The 22,735-nt window shown below is 40.7% G+C and overlaps 1 protein-coding gene across 1 annotated transcript in view; it reads right to left on the reverse strand.

Annotated features, from left to right (window-relative positions):
- PDE11A (phosphodiesterase 11A) overlaps nt 1-22,290 on the reverse strand; it is a 435,243-nt gene extending 412,953 nt beyond the window's left edge. The window contains exon 1 of the mRNA XM_019021629.4: nt 21,263-22,290. Within this exon, the coding sequence (XP_018877174.2) occupies nt 21,263-22,174 (912 nt within the window). The 5' untranslated portion in view covers nt 22,175-22,290. The remainder of the gene's footprint in view (nt 1-21,262) is intronic.
- Between the last annotated feature and the right edge of the window lie 445 nt (nt 22,291-22,735).

The following is a 22,735-nucleotide window of genomic DNA, read 5'->3' on the forward strand; positions in this document are numbered from 1 at the left end:
AGGCAGCAACATTTGCCGTTCTGCAATATTTGCGGTTCTGCAGCCTCCGCTGGTGATACCCAGGCAAACAGTGTCTGGGGTGGACCTCCAGCAAACTCCAACAGACCTGCAGCAGAGGGTCCTGACTGTTAGAAGGAAAACTAACAAACAGAAAGGACATCCACACCAAAACCCCATCTGTACATCACCATCATCAAAGACTAAAGGTAGATAAAACCACAAAGATGGGGAGAAACCAGAGCAGAAAAGCTGAAAATTCTAAAAATCAGAGTGCCTCTTCTCCTCCAATGGAACGCAGCTCCTCACCAGCAATGGAACAAAGCTGGACAGAGAATGACTTTGACGAGTTGAGAGAAGAAGGCTTCAGAAGATCGGTAATAACAAACTTCTCTGAGCTAAAGGAGGGTGTTCAAACCCATCGCAAAGAAGCTAAAAACCTTGAAAAAAGATTGGAAGAATGGCTAAATAGAATAAACAGTGTAGAGAAGACCTTAAATGACATGATGGAGCTGAAAACCATGGCACGAGAACTACGTGACGCATGCACAAGATTCAGTAGCTGATTCGATCAACTGGAAGAAAGGGTATCAGCGATTGAAGATCAAATGAATGAAATGAAGTGAGAAGAGAAGCTTAGAGAAAAAAGAGTAAAAAGAAATGAACAAAGCCTCCAAGAAATATGGGACTATGTGAAAAGACCAAATCTACGTCTGATTGGTGTACCTGAAAGTGACGGGGAGAATGGAACCAAGCTGGAAAACAATCTTTAGGATATTATGCAGGAGAACTTCCCCAACCTAGCAAGGCAGACCTACATTCAAATTCAGGAAACAGACAGAACGCCACAAAGACACTCCTCGAGAAGAGCAACTCCAAGACACATAATTAACAGATTCACCGAAGTTGAAATGAAGGAAAAAATGCTAAGGGCAGCCAGAGAGAAAGGTCATGTTACCCACAAAGGGAAGCCCATCAGACTAACAGCAGATCTCTCAGCAGAAACTCTGCAAGCCAGAAGAGAGTGGGGGCCAATATTCAACATTCTTAAAGAAAAGAATTTTCAACCCAGAATTTCATATCCAGCCAAACTAAGCTTCATAAGTGAAGGAGAAATAAAATCCTTTACAGACAAGCAAATTCTGAGAGATGTTGTCACCACCAGGCCTGCCTTACAAGAGCTCCTGAAGGAAGCACTAAACATGGAAAGGAACAACTGGTACCAGCCACTGCAAAAATATGCCAAATTGTAAAGACCATCGATGCTAGGAAGAAACTGCATCAACTAACGGGCAAAATAACCAGCTAACATCATAATGACAGGATCAAATTCACACATAACAATATTAACTTTAAATGTAAATGGACTAAATGCTCCAATTAAAAGACACAGACTGGCAAATTGGATAAAGAGTCAAGACCCATCAGTGTGCTGTATTGAGGAGACCTATCTCATGTGCAGAGACACACATAGGCTCAAAATAAAGGGATGGAGGAAGATCTACCAAGCAAATGGAAAACAACAACAAAAAAAAGCAGGGGTTGTAATCCTAGTCTCTGATAAAACAGACTTTAAACCAACAAAGATCAGAAGAGACAAAGAAGGCCATTACATAATGGTAAAGGGATCAATTCAACAAGAAGAGCTAACTATCCTAAATATATATGCACCCAATACAGGAGCACCCAGATTCATAAAGCAAGTCCTTAGAGACCTACAAAGAGACTTAGATTCCCACACAATAATAATGGGAGACTTTAACACTCCACTGTCAACATTAGACAGATCAACGAGGCAGAAAGTTAACAAGGATATCCAGGAATTGAACTCAGCTCTGCACCAAGCAGACCTAATAGACATCGATAGAACTCTCCACCGCAAATCAACAGAATATACATTCTTTTCAGCACCACACCACATCTATTCCAAAATTGACCACATAGTTGGAAGTAAAGCACTCCTCAGCAAATGTAAAAGAACAGAAATTATAACAAACTGACTCTCAGACCACAGTGCAATCAAATTAGAACTCAGGATTAAGAAACTCACTCAAAACTGCTCAACTACATGGAAACTGAACAACCTGCTCCTGAATGACTACTGGGTACATAACGAAATGAAGGCAGAAATAAATACATTCTTTGAAACCAATGAGAACAAAGACACAACATACCAGAATCTCTGGGACACATTTAAAGCAGTGTGTAGAGGGAAATTTATAGCACTAAATGCCCACAAGAGAAAGCAGGAAAGATCTAAAATTGACCCCCTAACATCACAATTAAAAGAACTAGAGAAGCAAGAGCAAACACATTCAAAAGCTAGCAGAAGGCAAGAAATAACTAAGATCAGAGCAGAACTGAAGGAGATAGAGACACAAAAAACCCTTCAAAAAATCAATGAATCCAGGAGCTGGTTTTTTGAAAAGATCAACAAAATTGATAGACTGCTAGCAAGACTAATAAAGAAGAAAAGAGAGAAGAATCAAATAGATGCAATAAAAAATGATAAAGGGGATATCACCACCAATCCCACAGAAATACAAACTACCATCAGAGAATACTATAAACACCTCTATGCAAATAAACTAGAAAATCTAGAAGAAATGGATAAATTCCTGGACACGTATACCCTCCCAAGACTAAACCAGGAAGAAGTTGAATCCCTGAATAGACCAATAACAAGCTCTGAAATTGAGGCAATAATTAAGAGCCTACCAACAAAAAAAAGTCCAGGACCAGACGGATTCACAGCCAAATTCTACCAGAGGTACAAAGAGGAGCTGGTACCATTCCTTCTGAAACTATTCCAATCAACAGAAAAAGAGGGAATCCTCCCTAACCCATTTTATGAGGCCAGCATCTTCCTGACACCAAAGCCTGGCAGAGACACAACAAAAAAAGAGAATTTTAGACCAATATCCCTGATGAACATCGATGTAAAAATCCTCAATAAAATACTGGCAAACTGAATCCAGCAGCACATCAGAAAGCTTATCCACCATGATCAAGTGGGCTTCATCCCTGGGATGCAAGGCTGGTTCAACACACACAAATCAATAAACATAATCCATCATATAAACAGAACCAATGACAAAAACCACATGATTATCTCAATAGATGCAGAAAAGGCCTTCGAAAAATTCAACAGCCCTTCGTGCTAAAACCTCTCAATAAATTAGGTACTGATGGGATGTATCTCAAAACAATAAGAGCTATTTATGACAAACCCACAGTCAATATCATACTGAATGGGCAAAAACTGGAAGCATTCCCTTTGAAAACTGGCACAAGACAGGGATGCCCTCTCTCACCACTCCTATTCAACATAGTGTTGGAAGTTCTGGCCAGGCCAATCACGCAAGAGAAAGAAATAAAGGGTATTCAATTAAGAAAAGAGGAAGTCAAATTGTCCCTGTTTGCAGATGACATGATTGTATATTTAGAAAACCCCATCATCTGAGCCCAAAATCTCCTTAAGCTGATAAGCAACTTCAGCAGTCTCAGGATACAAAATCAATGTTCAAAAATCACAAGCATTCCTGTATACCAACAATAGATGAGCAGAGAGCCACGTCATGAGTGAACTCCCATTCACGATTGCTATAAAGAGAATAAAATACCTAGGAATACAACTTACAAGGGACGTGAAGGACTTCCTCAAGGAGAACTACAAACCACTGCTCAGGAAAGAAGAGAGGACACAAACAAGTGGAAAAAAATTCCATGCTCATGGATAGGGAGAATCAGATCATGAAAATGGTCATACTGCCCAAAGTAATGTATAGAGTCAATGCCATCCCCATCAAGCTACCAATGACTTTCTTCACAGAATTGGAAAAAACTACTTTAAAGTTCATATGGAACCAAAAAAGAGCCCACATTGCCAAGTCAATCCTAAGCCAAAAGAACAAAGCTGGAGGCGTCACACTACTGTACTACCAGGCTACAGTAACCAAAACAGCATGGTACTGGTACCAAAACAGAGATATAGACCAATAGAACAGAACAGAGCCCTCAGAATAACACCACACATCTACAACCATCTGATCTTTGACAAACCTGACAAAAACAAGAAATGGGGAAAGGATTCCCTATTTAGCAAATGGTGCTGGGAAAACTGGCTAGCCATATGTAGAAAGCTGAAATTGGATCCCTTCCTTACACCTTACACAAAAATTAATTCAAGATGGAGTAAAGACTTAAATGTTTGACCTAAAACCATAAAAACCCTAGAAGAAAACCTAGGCAAGACCATTCAGGACATAGGCATGGGCAAGGACTTCATGTCTAAAATACCAAAAGCAATGGTAACAAAAGCCAAAATTGACAGATAGGATCTAATTAAACTAAAGAGCTTCTGCACAGCAAAAGAAACTACCATCAGAGTGAACAGGCAACCTACAGAATGGGAGAAAATTTTTACAATCTACCCATCTGACAAAGGGCTAATATCCAGAATCTACAAAGAACTTAAACAAATTTACAAGAAAAATCAAACAACCTCATAAAAAAGTGGGCAAAGGATATGAACAGACACTTCTCCAAAGAAGACATTTATGCAGCCAAAAGACACATGAAAAAATGCTCATCATCACTGGCCATCAGAGAAATACAAATCAAAACCACAATGAGATACCATCTCACACCAGTTAGAATGGTGATCATTAAAAAGTCAGGAAACAACAGGTGCTGGAGAGGATGTGGAGAAATAGGAACACTTTTACACTGTCGGTGGGACTGTAAACTAGTTCAACTATTGTGGAAGACAGTGTGGAGATTCTTCAAGGATCTAGAACTAGAAATAGCATTTGACCCAACATCCCATTACTGAGTATATACCCAAAGGATTATAATCATGCTGCTATAAAGACACATGCACACGTATGTTTATTTTGGCACTATTCACAATAGCAAAGACTTGGAACCAACCCAAATGTCCACCAATGATAGACTGGATTAAGAAAATGTGGCACATATACACCATGGAATACTATGCAGCCATAAAAAAGGATGAGTTCATGTCCTTTGTAGGGACATGGATGAAGCTGGAAACCATCATTCTGAGCAAATTATCGCAAGGACAGAAAACCAAACATTGCATGTTCTCACTTATAGGTGGGAACTGAACAATGAGAACACTTGGACACAGGGTGGGGAACATCACACACCAGGGCCTGTCATGGGGTGGGGGGAGGGAGGAGGGATAGCATTAGGAGATATACCTAATGTAAATGACGAGTTAATGGGTGCAGCACACCAACATGGCACATGTGTACATATGTAACAAACCTGCACGTTGTGCACATGTACCCTAGAACTTAAAGTATAATAAAAAAAATAAAAATAAAAAAATAAAGTGCCAGGCTCAAGGTCATATTCAAATATTGGAAACATCACTTGTAGTTCCAAATGCATTGACTAAGGAATTTATAAATGGAATTTCTACAAAGAGAAAATTAATAATGGACCAACTAATATTTCTATTGTAATAATTATTATTATCATGATTATTTTACTATATACATCTCCTTAGGCAAATAGTGGTTATCAAAGATGACAGCCCTACAGGAAGAGATAGAAAGAAAGTCATCTGATGCTCTTTTATTCACGTTTTTCTATTTCAAATATTGAAAAGCTGGCCTTATTATTTAGCTTTGTACACTTATAGAAAATTTGAGAATAAGAAATGCATTCATAATAAATGGGCTCTTTTTTCTAGGAAAGAAAAAAAAGTATCTTTCATAAACCTGGGGTGATATTTTTTTAAATACACTTTCACATACAAGCCCAGGGATTATGTTCTGCTAAAAATAATGAAGATGCAGATATTAAGGTTCTGTGTAGTTTTTAGTCAAGAAAAAAAAAGCTCTCAGAAACAGCTACACGGTTGATAAAGCATGGTTAAGTTTCCCTTCGATGACTTGTCACAGAAGGGCACCAGCAAGTCCTGTGGCTGAATTTTACAAATGACTAAGCAAGTTTTGGAGCGTTAACATATTGAGGGAGAAGAGATATAATAACAAAGGTGATTGTCCCACATCCTTCCTGGTGGATTCAGGAAGACGGAAAATATTTCTTTTCTGTATACAAAAGAAAGAAAAAGAGTCCTGAAGGGGACATTGTCACCATCAGGAACTTTAGGTTAACAGAGACAAGACCTCAATCAATGAGCCTGAGAATTGCTGGCATGGTAACTCCTGGGTTGCTGTTGCTAAAAGTTCCTGGTAGATACCAGGCTAAGAGATATATCAAAGAAAGAATATTTATTATCATTCTCATTCTAATAAAAGCCTGGATATTGCATACCAAGTGTTTAAATACAAATTTCCCTGTCACTTGTTCTACTTAGAATGGAGGGGCAAGGTCCTTTTTACATTGCAAGACATTGCAATATAGCAAATAAATTACAACCAAGGGCCACATGGGGTAACAGTTTAAAGTGTAATTAAACTCTGTGTATTTAAAAGAAAAACAAGTATTTCATGTATCTGATATTAAAATGGAAAAGAAGGATACACTCACAGGCCACATGGAAGTAAAAAAGAAATAATTGTTTTATGAAAGAGGCTGATGAGATTTAAAAATATGATTGTAAAATTAAAAACTGGGAACAAATACTTATTTTCATGTTATATCTGTTTGATAGTAAGGTAAGTAAGGTCATAGAAGACAAGAAGAGGATTAGGAAAAGAGAAAAGAGAATGAGGAGAAAAAGAGACAGGCAAGATGAAGGATAGGAGGAGGGAGAAGGGGAAAAATGGGGCGCACCAGGGGAAGCCATTACACAAAAGGAACGGCAGGTGTGGGATATCCAAAAAGAAGAAATTAAGAGGACAAGACAAAGAAATGGAAAGAGGAGAGGAAACACAGAAAGACTAAGAGAAAAGAGGAGATGTTGAGATAGCCAGCAGTTCAGGGGACTCTGAAGCATGTTAGATAAATGCATTTAACTATTCCTTTGAGCTTTGGAGCATTAACTGTTGTGATCACTGTCTTTGGAAATGTCATTTAGCTGTTTAACAAAACTGGTCACAGATGACTTTAGAAGAATTGCGGGGGTTAAGTAGTTTCTAGGGTAATGGTAGATAATCCAAATAAAAATATCTTGAGTCCAAAAACAAATCTGACAATCTTGGAGGACACTTCCTGGAAGCAAGTAGACAAGTACAGACTAGAAAAACATAAATATTCTGTGCTCTTGGTTCTTCAGGGGAAAGCAGAAGTGGTGGTGGTGGCAGAGCATTTGCTTTCACCAAAGGCTAAGCTCTGGCTCTTTACATACATTAATGTGCTTCAAGTTACCACCCTTACATCAGAGAGTTCCCAGCCTGACCTTTTATATTCTCCCTAACAAATCATTCTGCCTTGCCCAAAAGATATCACCACAGTGATTTAAATAAACATATGAAATGCAGAATACATTTTCTTTGCTCCAACATTGCCATTATTAACTACATCATCACCACTGGAGTCATAGTCTTTCTCTCTTGCTCCATCCTTCCAACCTTGTTCATTCCTCTTCTCTACTGGTAATAGATGAATTGTTGGTCCCCTGAACCTTCATGTTTCCGACAGTCACAGCCTGGAAAATGATAGCCCTGCACCTGACCACTTGACCAGGGAACCTGTCCTACTCTTATGTATGAGAAAATGCAAGGACTCTTGGCCTACAAGTGCCCTAGCTCAGCATTAATTTATTTATTTATTTTGAGATGGAGTCTTACTCTGTCACCCAGGCTGGAGTGCAGTGGCGTGATCTTGGCTCACTGCAACCTCCACCCCCTGGGTTCAAGCGATTCTCCTGCCTCAGCCTCCCTAGTAGCTGGGATTACAAGCACCTGCCACCGTGCCCGGCTAATTTTTCTATTTTTAGTAAAGACACGGTTTCACCATGTTGGCCAGGCTGGTCTTGAACTCCTGAACTCATGATCCACCCACCTTGGCCTCCCAAAGCGCTGGGATTACAGGCGTGAGCCACTGCGCCTGGCCCCTAGCTCAGCATTATTAGCTAAACCCCCTGGTCCTAATCTGACCTTGTAACCCAGTGCTGGTATTTAGGCCACTTACCCTGTGACTGAATTTTTCATTATATTCCTGATATGGTTTGGCTGTGTCCCCAGCCAAATCTCATTTCAAATTGTAACTCCCACAATTCCCACATGTTGTGGAAGGAATCCGGTGGGAGGTGATTGAATTATGGGGGCAGATTTTTCCTGTGTTGTTCTCATGATAGTGAATGAGTCTTGCAAGATCTGATGGTTTTAAAAATGGGAGTTTCCCTGCACAGGCTCTCTCTTTGCCTGCCAGCATCCACGTAAGATGTGACTCGCTCCTCCTTGCCTTCTGCCAGGAGTGTGAAGCCTCCTCAGCCACGTGGAACTGTGAGTCCATTAAGCCTCTTTTTCTTCCCAGTCTCGGGTATGTCTTTATCAGCAGCATGAGAATAGACTAATACATTTCCTTTTCCTCATTTATTCATATGACTTATAACATTTTTATTGAGTATCTACCTACTATGTGCTAGGTACCATGCCAAACACAGGGAGTGCTACAAAGCCAAGAAAATCATAGCATCTGCCTTCAAGGAGCTCACAGTTTAATGGAGAGAAAGACAGGTGAGCCAAAATTAAAGCAACCAAAACTGGAATAAATAGCAAGAGTCATACAGACAAATTACTATGGAAGTTAGTGGAAAAAAGAATGAACTTCCATGGAGAGTTTGCCATTCTCATTAGTTATCTTGACAAAGTCATAGTCTAGGCCTCATTCCAGTCTGGCTCCATGAGCCTGCATCCAGTGCATTCACCCAGGGTCCTGTGCCAAGAAGAGTCCCCAAACCCACCCTTGAAGTTTAATGCACTACAGTCATTATCTTGAAATTCTTAATAATTTTATTTTGGAATTTTTATTTTGTACATGAGGTCTGATGGAGCATGCCTCAGAGGTTCACATACAGTCCAGCCTCCTGATGGGTTCTCAGCCTCTGCCTCCTGCCCTAGCTCCATGAGCCCTGCCTTGTTCTACTCAGGGCTGCAACAGGGTCAATGAACAGAGATACCTGTCTTCTACTGTTGCCCTCCGTGTCTAGCAGGGTCCAGGGTATGGGTATGGGGAGAGTCAGTGCCTCTGGGTAGGGAAAGGCCCTGGCCATCCTGGGATGTCCCCACCCCAGGCCGGCAGCACCACGGCATGTTCATTAAGCGACTCTATGGGGGCTTCCTGCCCACCCCTGATCCAGGTAGCAAGCTTGTCAGGCACAGAAGTTGTCATCTTTTGGGGCTTGCCCATCTACCATGGGTCGGGTGGCTGCCTGCAGGGGCTGGCCTAGGGAAGGGGAGATTGACTTCCCTGTCCCTAGAAAGACCCCTGTTTTCATTTTTCACTGAGTCCTGTAAATTATGTAGCTGGGTCTGATCCCAGTTCTTGACCTTCTAACCCTCAGAGCTTAGAGGCAACAATCTCATTAGCAAATTTCCTACCTCCAGTGTCCTATTTCCCAGAGTCCTATTCTCCAATCCATTTTGAACAGCGAAAACTGAAACAGGAAGAATCATCTCCCTGTGCCATTCTGATCCCTTTCCCAAAGCCTAACTGGCTTTCCCTCTCAGATTTTGTTATGGGCAGTTAATCATGCACACAAGCACAGGCCTGTGAAAATCATGACCTGCTGGAGAGGACGCTCACCACTTAAAGGCCCTGGACTTTGATGGCATGCAGTGACTGGATGGGACTGGGGCTGGGTCCCACTCTGGGTCAGGGTGAAGCTACATTTGCCAGCCTCCCTGCACTTGGCTATGGCCACATCCCTGGGTTCTAGAGTCTAGAAAGACATTGAAATATGAGCAAGAAATGTGTGCCACTTCCTGACAGGACAGGAAAATCTCTCATTTCATTTCCCATTTTTCTCTGTCTCTTCCCTCATCTGCTGATGGGCTGTTAATGCTGACAGCACCCTTTGAACCCCTGTGTTGAGGCTCAGGAAGGAAAGAATCCTCTCTTGGAGGAGAGCCACCTATCAATCAGGAAGACTGTGCTGAGCCTCAGAAGAGTGAGAAATGAGCTTCCATTGTGTTACTCCTGTGTGCCACTGAGCTTTGGAAGGGTATCTGAGAAAGCAAATATGGTTTCTTTAAGTAATGATTAGTACATATATGGAAAAAAATAAAAGAAAACAAAAAGAGAAGAGAAAAATTAGTCATAAGCCCACACTCAGAGATTACCTCTATCAATGTTTTGGCATATTGACCTCCACCCTTTGACCATGCAGTATTCTAATTTCTTTTTACTGAGCCCAAACAAAGTGACAAACAGTGTTAAGCACTTTTCAGGTTTAATCTTGGCAACCTCTTAAGACAGAAGGTATCATTATCCTCATTTTAGAATTGCAGAAACTAGCAACTAGAGAGGTAAAATATGACACAGCCCTTGGATATGGTGGAACTGGGAATCGAATTCGGTCTGATTCTGAAAATGATGCACTCCACCGTTTCCCTTATGCGTCTGTTGTTACTGTTAAGAAAACTGAGATTCTGTTGAATAAACTTTGTTCACTTAATAGTATTCTCTGAGCAATCTCCTATGATTAAATATTCCTTTTTATAATATATCATAATTGATTCATCCAACCCTCTAGTTGGATGTTTGGATTGATAATTTATTATTATTATAGATAATACTACAACAAGTATTCATATAGACAAATCTTTGCACATACCCATAAAATTTTTCTTAGCATGACTGGAATTGTTACATAAGCCATTGTAAATATTCTTTTTTTTTTTTTTTTGAGACAGAGTCTCACTCTGTCACCCAGGCTGGAGTGCAATGGTATGATCTTGGCTTATTGTAACTTCTGCCTCCTGGGTTCAAACAATTCTCCTGCCTCAGCCTCCCAAGTAGCTGGGACTACAGGTGCGTGCCACCACACTTGGGTAATTTTTTGTATTTTTAGTAGAGGCGAAGTTTCACCATATTGGCCAGGCTGGAGAAGTTGTGACTATTCTTAAGGCAGTATACGGTTCTTGCCAAGTTATCCTATATCAGTTGTGGTCGGCAGAGCCAGGCAATGGGGGTGTGATTTTATTACCAGGGGATATTTGACAATGTCTGGAGACTTTTTAAATTGTCCAGACTAGGCAAGTATCTAGTGGAGAGAGGCAAGGGATGCTACTAAACAACCATCCTACAATGCACAGGTCACCCTACCTCCAACAAAGAATTATCTGTCCAAGATGCCAATAATACCCCTGTTGAGAAAGCTAACCCACATAATGATCTCATCAGTGTGTGTCAGTCTTGAGACAAAATAAAGTTTATAATAAAGGCTCTTCCACTTATTCAAACATGATCTACCAAGCGTCTACTCTATGCCAGATCCCGTGGTAGGTACTAAGTTAGAATTCAAGCATGAGGGTGACATAAATAGGGAAGAGTAAAGAGAGGAGGTGGCTCAGAAGCAAAGTTTGACTTCACTTGGTAGTAAGAAAGCATATCTATTCCATTTTATACCTTCATATCCTTCTATATAATTTTCTATTAAATTATTTCCATGCCATTCTTCATTAAATATATAACCTCACAAGGTAGTCACAAGAAATGATTAATATTGCTATATTGCTACCTACAGGAATGGTTCATCCTGATTCTTTTTAGGCTATTTCTGAAGAACAAAATTAGTTTTTTCTTCAACAGAAACCCAAAGTCTTAAGTATGAAACATTCTTATAATGACAGTAGGTCTTCCCCCAGTTGACCTTTTTGTTCTTTAACACAGCAAATAATCTTAATTTGGTTAAGTCAGAGGTAGAAAAATATTTTCCTGCCCTTTATATTTTAAAGCTCCTTTCTGTCTATTCACAGCAGGCATGAGTAAAAGAAAGGATCAAATCAGAGGCTGTTCCTCTTGTTCATTCATTTTAAAAATGAATGGCAAAAGAGAGAGGGGAGAGATGCCTCAGCTTCCAGCTGTTCGTCTCCCTGCTTGGTTAATTCATGGCACATTGGCTGCCACTGGTTCCTCTCTTTGCTTCTCTGCATGATAATTTTAGGGTTATGATAAAAAGGAGGGCTATGGCTAGGGCTGTCTTGGGCTTTCAAAGCCAATGCTCAAAGATGGGGAAGTGAGAGAATCTGACTCCAGTCTCACATACCTGAAGACAGAAAAAAAAAAAAAAAAGAAGCTACCTTAGCAGTTGCACAGAGTAACAGAGTGTGCACCCTCTCACTTAGTGGTTCTCTGGAAGCAAAAGGAAAAAGAGGCTAACAGGGAAGTGTGAGTAGCCATAAAGGTGGCCATTAGAGAGAGGGAATTAGAGCTTCACTTTTCCAGAGGACTTTATTCAGAAAAGAACAAAAATCTGGACTGGTTTCTTTAGCAACCCTGGGATAATCTTTCCCACAGCGTCCCAAGCCTGCAGTTCTTAATGCCATTACAGCTGTTATGAAAACTTTAAATATGTAATCATGCATATTAAGTTGCCAAATACCCATAAAAACTGTTAGCTCATTAAACTGTGCATACCCATTTAAATGAAAAAGGAGTACCATCTAATTTTTTAATTGAAAAATGTAAAGGTTAAAACATTCTGGTAATCTTACAAAGTAGTACATACAACATAAATGCAAAAATGTCACGCTAGTATTAAAAGTATCATCATTTCCAAACACAAAAACATAAAGAAAGCCTATGTTTTATATAAGGAATAGTCAACACATCTACAATAAAATTGTGTCATAGATATACTTAGCCTACTAAATTATTAGATCTTGATTATAGGCATGAGATTTAGTGTTCATTTATTCTTTAATGCCAGCTGCTAGAATTGATTTAGTTTGCAAGTGCTTGAGCCAAATACCATCATTTTTTAAAATTTTTAATATTTTGACAACAAAACTACAAATCATCAACTTGGAGATTTCACATGGGGATTTATTTCACAGAGACCCAATGTATACTTCGGAAATTGCATTTTGTACTAGAAAAATAGGAATGTTGATCAATTGTAACAAGAAATTTAACATATCTGTGTTTGTCAAAGGTAGAATATTTATTATGGCCTCTAAATCCTGACAGCATAATACTCATTTAAAGGATTTGATCTCTTTACATTTTAAAGTAATCATTTCTTGTGTTTCAGGGATTATGTATGTGTGGTACTGTGTTAAAAAGTACCTAGGATTTGTTTTAATGGGGTATGGTAAAGCAAACACAGAAATGACTGTCATGAAGAAAGTTCATACTCACAGACCCTAGAAACGGGAGGCATGGCACACTGTGCAGGGCCGCATAGGGAAGGGCCAGGGTCAGTCCGGAGGCAGAAGTCAGGGCAGAACATGGCACAGAACATTTACTAGGGTCTTCAGGGAAGGATGAACGAGACAGGGTAGGTAGCTGAGTAAGTTTAGGATTGGCTAGTTTGAATAATTTTGGCAAACTATGGGCTATAGGAGTGGTCTTTAGTTGTTGGGTACCTGGCCCTGGGTGATTTAGGGCAAGGAGAATATTGTCTGGGTGTATGAAAGTTTGATAAAGGAGATAGTTAGGGCTCTGGATCGGCTGATTTATATATCAGAGGTACCCTCAAAAGGGAATTCTTCACTCTCTCCAGAAATTAGCTAGCCCTGGGAGGGGCATTCTCTCCAGGGTTGTAAGCCTCAAATGCTAGAACATCAAGAACACAGAAAATTCGGAATTATAGTCAATACAGGTACTACCACATTTTAGATCAAAACTCTCCTATTATGTTCAAAGTCCTTTCCAAAGACAACACTGTGAATAAAGCCTTCTGGACTGTGTATTTTAAAACATTAACAAGGCCTTACATTTCTGACTTTATCCATTGGAAAATGCTTTTCCATTATCTCATTGCCATCTAATGATTAGATTTGATGATTAGAGGTTTACAAAATACTATGGGGTAGACATGTCTGAACATATTATCCCTATATTATAGCTAAAAAACTAAGGCAGAACTAGGAATAGAACCACAATTCCTGGCTGTAAGTCTAGAGCATGTTCTGTCACACTCTGATGCCTTTTACAGTTTAACAATGTTATTAGTAACCTAAGAATTCAATTGTCAGGCAAATGGATTTAATGAGGTTGTACAGAGAACAGGTTGCACAAACTAGATCAAAGTCACCTCTTTGCTGTAGGTGTGTTCGGCCAAGGTTACCTTTTATGGATTGTCTTTGGGGATACAGAATCTCAGGAATAAACAGAATAACTTGAAGAGAATAAGGGAGTCAGCTCCCTCACTTACCAACGGAGTCACTTTAAACAAATTACTTAAACTGTCCAAGCCTCAGTTTCTCCTTTTGTAAAATGGGGGTGGTCATAGTTACCTCAGGGGATTGTTGAGATGATTAAAAGAGACAATGCTTGCTAACGAGCTGTGTGGCTCAAAGTTAGTACTCCATAAATGAAGTTACTATTCATCCACAGTGAAGCTTCCCTCTACCTTCTGTTATTATGTTTTTTAAAAAAAAAAAAGTAGACACCCTGCCAGGCTCAGTGGCACACATTTATAGTCCCAGCTACTCATGTGGTTGAGGTGGGAGGATCACTTGAGCCCAGGAGTTTTAATTCAGCCTGGGCAACATAGTAAGATCTTGTCTCTAAAAAAAAGAAAAAAATAGACACCCTAAAGAGGTATCTCATAGGTTTCCCCTTTTTTTTTCTTCAGGAAAAAAAGATTTCTTCTCCTGAATTTGCGACAGCCTTTAAGCTATATTTTATGATAGGAAACATAATTTGTCATTAATATATGAAACCACTGTTCAGTCAAAAACAACCAATTAATGAAAAAAACCTCAGGAATTATAGAAAGTATATTTTTTAATGCCAGAAAACCTTCTTTACTATTTTAATCCAAATAAATAAATATAGCCTCGATGCGTATAAATGACCAGGAACTGAAACTTCTCCTAAAATATTAGCAACTTAACCCACTCTTTTATGATTAAACTGCCTTTATCTGATTAAAATTTCACTTTCCAAAAGAATGTGGTTATATGGCAAAATACGACCCTTAAAATAAGCAGCAAGCAATGTACCTCAAGGACCTTGTTGACTTTCCTATAAAACAACTAAAAGCTGTTTCAGAGAAAAGTTTGTATGACTCTTCAGCATTATATTCAACATGAAACCCTAACTTCCAAATTAAGCCAGGCTTGTCAATAAACAGGTGACCCAAACCTCAGGAACCAAAATAAATTGGTCAGATTAGTAAACATTTAGCTTATGGGTTGGGAAAAAAATTTAGTTAACCTTAAATTACCTTTACATGATTCTGTAGGAACTGTGCCTTTCTGTAATCTATCCTCATGTACAAAGCAGCAAATGCAATTTGTCCTTGTGTTTATCACGATCATGTGTCTGTCAGGAAGAGAGGCTGAAATAGCAGAGTTTCCTACTTCAAACACAAAATCAGCTCTGGTTCTGGGCTAGTGAACATGTTTGCGCGCTTGGGGGAATTTTTTTAAACACTGTGCAAAGCTGGAATAAGATTTCATGAAACTCCTTTATAATATCAGTGTTGGAGTAGGATCAACATCTGCCTTTTTAGACAAATCTCAGCAACTCAATAACATGAGTGTAGACCATATCTATCAGCACTGGCTCATCAGGGAACGAAGCACTCTCATCGCTGAATTTTCTAGACACCCAAAATTAATTCCTCCTGAGGCAAACACTTTCAATGTGATTATTTCAATGGAGATTATTCCAAAAAGAAAACTGAAATTCAATGAAGTACTAAATATTGTTATTCATATTATTAGAAAATATATATAATAAATATATATCAGCATATTATAATGCATTCTTAAATACAACTTTATGTATAATTTTTTGTGTTGTTTTCCAACTCCTCTCTTCAAGGATAAGGCACTCAGCTCTCCCTTCTCATATCATGAGAAGGCAAGCAGGTTCTAAATGAGCAAAGATGGAGAAGAAGTAGTCCTGGCAGAAAGGATGCAAAATACTGGAATAGAAAAGCACTATCTGGGCATTGAAAACAGCCTATAATTTAACTAGGATGGTGCTGAGGCCACATGAAGGGCTGAAGTAGACAAGGCTGGATTAAGATTGAACTTCTCTACCTTAGACTCCATATGACTCAGATTCAGGGCCCACTTCGTCAGCATGTGACCAGTGCAGTGGCATGAAAGACACCTGCTTGAGGTTTAATGCTATGCTGTGTGAGATTCTTAATACTTTTTATCATTGAATTTGTGCTTTGTAAGCATAGTTCAATGGAACAATGGAGTATGAGCCCCAGAGTCCAGAACCTTGGTTCACATACAGTCTCCCCTCCCACTGCCTGCCCAGGACTGGTTTTTGGCCACCTGATCCCCGCTCCATGGTGTCCCAGGCCTCATCCATCCTTCCCAGTCTCACCTCTGCCCTTAGCAACCAGGTCACAAGGGCTGAGGGAGAGGCCCACATCTCATGTCTGCCATTGCACTCTGCTCTTAGATGGGGTCTAGGGAGGGTGCGGAGAAGGGCAGGTGCATGCCCCACACCACCTCAGGGAAGCGCAAGGATGTGGCCCTCCTCACCCAGAGCTGGCAGCAGCATGACACCTCAGGCAGGCAATTCAGCGGGGGCCCCTTGCCCACCTTCAATCCAAATACTGAGAATGCCCCAGCCTAGAGGTTGCAATCCCTTCGGACTCTCAGACTGGAGCTTGCTATGGATTAGGGGACAGACTCTTGGGAAGGGGAGACTGACTTCTTTAACCCCGGCCAGAGTCCTGCTTTACCATCTTGCACTAGGCTCCACAAATTATGTAGCTGGCCCTACTTAGAATCTTTCCCCTTTACCCAGCTTCTCTCCCTGTTCTGGATAAAGGTATCACACTTCCTCATATCTCCTGGGTTTAGAATCTGAGTCATCATTGCCCTCCCTCCCTGCTTTCCCAAATCCACACCCACAGGCCACTTCCCATCTGTCTCCTTCTGCCCATTCCCACTGTTCATGCTTGAGTTTAATTGTTCATCATGGCTCCACCAGACCATGACAGTAGACTCCTAATCATTTCCACAGCTTTGAGCCTCTCCTTGTTCAATCCATTCAGCTGCTGCCACCAGGTTACCCAAAACACCACTTTGAGCATGCTAAGATATTTTTAATGGCTCCCTGTGGCCTACTCTTGGTGAAGTTCAAACTCTTTAGCTAGGTGTTCAAAGTCCTTCCTTCTTTTGTCCTCACCTTACTTTTGCAAATCATTCTATGACAATAGAATGTCATAGATATGCAATATGCAATATTTTGGCCAAATTAAACCACTCACTCTCCCTTATACATATTTTATGCTTGGTCATCACTGTGTCTCTGCTGAAGCTATTTTGTTGGACTTGGAATCACTTCTCCCTACCCCACAACTATCTCTAACTGGAAAATCTAATCCTATTTATAGCTGGAATGGTGCCTCCTCCATGAAGTCTTTCATTATGAGCCCAGTCACAAAGTGACTCCATACTTGTCCAAGACTAACATCATTTAGTTTGTACAGCTTGGTACTAGTTTTTTGTGGACAGTACATGGCTGTCTACTGTACACCCTTGGAGAGCAGAAGCATATTCTGCCCTTTGTACACCCATAGGCCCTCTACCCAAGGCCTTGGGGATAATGGGCTCTTTCTGTGCATGTTTGTTGGAACTAATGAATAAATGAAGCTGTTGTGTAAACAGATCAGGCCTTCTGAAAGGCAGGCGCACCTGTAACCCTTCAGCGTCATCCCCTTTCCTGCTCTCAGTTCATCTAACAAAACATCCTGCTGCTTTTCACACCCAAGCCCATCAAACACCTGTATTATCATTATCAACACTGACAAAAATTCACCTCACAATTTTTATGAATGTTTAAAGTGCTATATTCTGAATGCTTAGAATAATCTCAGAGAACACCTGTTACTTGAATGCTCTTATTTTCAACCTCTTGAGGGCAATTTTTTCATTACTATATTAAAGTGGACTATTAAATAACTTATAACTATCTTGGGAAAGGTATACTGCAGTCACTATGATCTGGACTGGATACCTAAAAATGAATGTTTTGGGTTTTTTTCCATTTACAATTTATTTTTTTCCTAATTTCAAGTCTGTCTTTTAGGACTAATTGAGGAAAGTAATGCAAAATAATGAAATAAACTGAGGGGTTTTGGGCTGTCAGAACTTCTATTCAATTTTAGCATTTCATTAAATATTCTACCCTTGACTCCAGAATGCCACGCTTATCATGTGTGATAAAAAAAAAAAATCTTACCTCCTGAAGAAAAAACTACACTGTCTGAAGCTGAGCAAGAAACACCTTAAAAATATAGTAGTTAACAAAGAATCAGGAAGGATGGTTACATATTTACATAGAAACTTCAAGATGCTTGCATATATGGTACAAATTAAAACATCATCACAAAAGAACATGTATTTGGAAGGTTGTCGGTTTTCATTAAGAGAAATCTGTAACACCAGGAAATGCAAAGGATGGAGGAAAATGCTAGAACTGGGGAAGGATGCAACATCCTTCCCTACAACAACCCTATAAAAAGTTTATATTGCATGTCTTACTAAGAGGAACAAAGTATAGAACTTTTGATAGGCTAGGATATAGTGTTACCAAACCACATTTAGGGACATTTTAGGTAGAGAATGGAAGGATAGATATTTTCATGTTCCTTGAATGTAAACCTGGTTTCAAAATACTTAATTTAAGGGTGGAGCATGGAAAAGATTAGGCTGGTCAAAATGTGCTGACTTCACATCTCAGTTCCAGATAAGGAGAAAAACAATATAAAATAAGGTAAACAGAAAGAAAAAGAATATCAGCAAACTAGGTATCATCATTATCTTCATAAACTGTTACCATTTCCTGGGTAATTGCAATGTACCAGATATTATTTTAGGAGCTTTGACACAATATCTCATTTTATTGAGATAAACAAAAATAATCTTTGCTAGGTAGGTATTATTGTCCCCATTTTATGGGTGAGGAAATTGAGGCTGTGAGAGATTAAGAAATTCTCCAAGGTCACACCATTGGTGACTGTAGCGTACCATAATAAAGAAAAAAAAGTAGCTTTATCAAAGAAGAGTAGCATAAGTAAAATGAAGAAAACTACACCAAGTTAAAAATACAGAGATACATAAAAGAAGCCAACGGAAAAAGAAAAGAGAAACTTTCTAACCAGATAGAAATGAAAACAAGGTAAACCAAGGGTAAATTCCCAACCCATATAGCACGTTTCCCCTACCTGCCTTTTGCCAGTCCTCCCAACAACCCAGTCCCCTTTTGTGGCCATCATTACTACTCTGGGGGGAAAAGGGAAAAAAAAACTCCTCTTTTCCAATGTCAGCTTCCAAAAATATTAAAAGGCAACTTTGCTTTACACTCTGCAGAGTAAGGGTAGAGCCCACAGGAAGCATCAGCTGCTGAAAACCTGCTTTCCCCTGCCTGTGATGACACCTACAGCCACAATTCTAGACAGCAGCAAGACAAGTTAACTGTTGAAGAGGCTAAGAATTATGCTCTTAAAGAAAGGACAGTATGAAATAAAGGTTAGGGCCTGAAAGAGGACGGTAAGAAATAAAAGCTTATAGAAATGGGAGAAAATCAATTGGGGATGAAGTTCAAAAGTAAGGGCAATAAAGAGAAAAGGCTGCAGCCCCAGGCTAGAATAAGTATCATTGAACTAGGAAGGGATTTTTCTTTAGCCCAAGCATACAATAAGGATATGGGAAAAAAAATAGGAAAGAAGAAAATGTGTGATTGTTTTATTTCTCTAGAAATAATAATTTGTGACAAAATTTTTATAGAATCTTCAACATATGAAGTATTAAGTGCTTGTATTTCTTCTCATAGCTTTCTAGGGTTGTAGAGGAATAAACACTTGTTGAAAACCATTCATTGTTGCTTCACCTACACCTTTTAAAGTTTCCAAGAAAGATACAATGAATAATGCACTTAGTCTATAATACAAAGTTAACAAAAATGGTATTTTGAGAAACATCCTTTAATATTAAAGTGTTAGGATGGCAGATATCTCACAAAAATATGAAACGGCTTTAGTAAAAGCTAATCAATTTTCTATGTAAAATTGTCAACTTTCAGATGAAATAGATAAAATTTTACCTTTAGTGTCCTTCCCACTCTTTTTGCTATTCTCAGCAACAGCAACTAAACTCTAGAGAAACATGTAGCTCCCTGAGACCACTGGAAGAAGTACTTACCAGATGACTATAAAACTTTCCTAACCAAGGATGAGAATTTTTAATTCTTATGAACCCCGAAGAAGTCTCATAGAAAATAACATCAAGTCTCATCATATTCAGTGAATAAATACTGAAGAAATTAGAACGGACTGGTTTTCAGATACAGCATCTAATATCAAGTTCAAAATGCTGTGAAAATGAAAGGCTCAGAAAACCCAGAGGAGAGCATGTTGGGTTTCCTTTTCCACTTGAAACTAACATGTTTACCCTGCTGATGGCTTTGGAGTTGCTAAAAAATTATCAATATTTGTTGTTTGTTTCATAAATTAAAAACCTACTTGCTCAGTCCTATCAAAGCTGACTACAGATAATGCTATATTTGAGCCTAAAGATAACTAGCCCCTCTATCTTTCCAATCTTTCTAATCTTAACAACAGAAACAGTTAAAATAGATACTAAGAAGGCACAAATGAGTCACAGGCCCATTTTTCCCCTAATATTCCTCTTCTTTTCCTCTTTTCCCTACCTTACAACTTGTGCAACTCTAATCTAGAGAAGGGAACAGGGAAGTAGTTAAGCACTTTGTTCTCTTTCCAATATTGACTTAGAGAATGAAGCATTATGGTCCCCAAAAGACATCAAAGACACCAAAATGCTCATCTTAACACCGGAATTCTGGAGCACACATCTTTTTCTAGCAACTCACAAACACATACTAAAACCACACATTGATATCTTAAAGAGAGGAGGAGGGAGCTGTGGATGCCAGACCAGCCAAAGTGTCAGTGTTAAAGACAGTGTCTTGACAGAGAAATACGTGGTGTTATTGGGTGATATATTAACTTCCCACAAGCCATTGGGTGTTAAGAAAGGACCAGCACATCAAAGATGCCATAGTGACATTCCAACTAGTCTAAACTCGGGAATTTAAATAGCAAAATTTGTATTGTAAAGAGCCTAAATTAATGTGTTCCTGGATGCCAGATGATAACCGAAGGCTTATCTCCCGAGCCAATGGGGCTCTGGGAGAAGGGGACAATGCAAAGTCCTACCTGGTAGGCATCAGGAATGTTGACCGTTTCTCCATGCTCCCCGACATAGCCAATGATGCCTTTGCCCCAGGGGACCTGCACCTCATTTGAGTTCTCTGTGCTGCTGCAAGGCAGCAGAGGGGTTCCTGCATGCACATCAAAGAATTTGGAGACCAAGCTCTTCTTGCCAGCAGCTGCCCCTTCCACCAGGAAAAGAGAGCAGCGGTCAGCGTCCACCATAAGGCAGACAAAGATGAGAATCTTGTAGCTCAGGCTGGTGAGGTCAAGGTCATTGGAGATATCTTTGACCAATTCCAGAAAGAACTGACGCTCATTATGCTTTTTCAGATGGCACTTGTAGTCGATGGCTGTAGGGGGATACTGAGGCAGATTCACTCTCGATTCCAGCAGCGCACTGAGAATATGGGCTGTGGTGGGGGGCAGGGAGCTTGCCTTCCGGAGAAGTGCCCTCCGTCGTACACTACTCAGGGGTTCCTGAGCCCGGGAGGTCACCTGTTCATCGTAGGTCCTGTTCACGTGGATGGCCTTGGAGCGGGCAAAACTCTTCCTTAGCTCTTTCTGAGAAGCTCTCCGCTGCAGGTTCCCATCGCCCCTGCTGCCACCGGCCCAGCTGGGACTCAAGGGAACCCCACCACAGTCCCCGCCACCGGGAAGGGGCTGGCTGTGGGCAGAGCCATTTGGTCCAGTGCCACCACCAACGCTGCTGCCACCTCTGCAGGTGCTGTGAGCCAAGCTGCTGGTACCAGCCAAAGAAGGCTTTGGACCTGAAGCCCCCTGACCCTGACTGTGCCTCTGCAGCCACTTTTCAACCATCTCCTGCTTCCCCTTCCGCATCAAGTAATCTTCAAACAACTCTGGGTGCCTGTCCAGGAAAGTTTCCACCTCCCCAAAGTCCAGGCGGGAGGCTGCCATGGTCCCAGACAGCTTTCCTTGCCTGTATACACGTGAACCAAATGTTTTCCTGCTCCGAAGCCTCTAGCTGTTCCTGCACATGTTCACCCCCACCAGTATTCCCAGTTCAGCGCCACCTCCCCTGGAGATTATTCCCAGCAGTGGAATCTGGGAGGTGACCCTTCCTTCTCTGACTCAGAGTGGCTGGCGCCGACCCCACCCCGTGGTCCTGCTACTCCTGCTCCGCACAGGTGCCCAGCACTGAGCTGCCGCCGCTGCCCCGGCTCCTGTTCCGGAAACCCGAGCTATCGCTGCTCCTGTTCTGGCTGCCGCCGCTGCTGCTGGAACTGCCGCTGGAACCGGATGAGTGGACCGCTGTGACAGGGAGGTAGGGCAGGACACGCCCCTGAGTGAGGCACGGAGCCTGGAGGGAGGAGAGAAGAGGAGGGAGCCACGGACGCCAGACCAGCCAAAGTCCACGGCCCAGGCTGCCAGGCGGTTCCTGGAAGAGTCTCTGGACGGCCAGAATCGGCGCCTGGGTACACGACTCCTGATTGGAACACGATGAGAAGAGGGAAACGC

Source organism: Gorilla gorilla, chromosome 11 (assembly GCF_029281585.2).
Source record: "Gorilla gorilla gorilla isolate KB3781 chromosome 11, NHGRI_mGorGor1-v2.1_pri, whole genome shotgun sequence".
In the NCBI taxonomy this organism is placed as follows: Eukaryota; Metazoa; Chordata; class Mammalia; order Primates; family Hominidae; genus Gorilla; species Gorilla gorilla.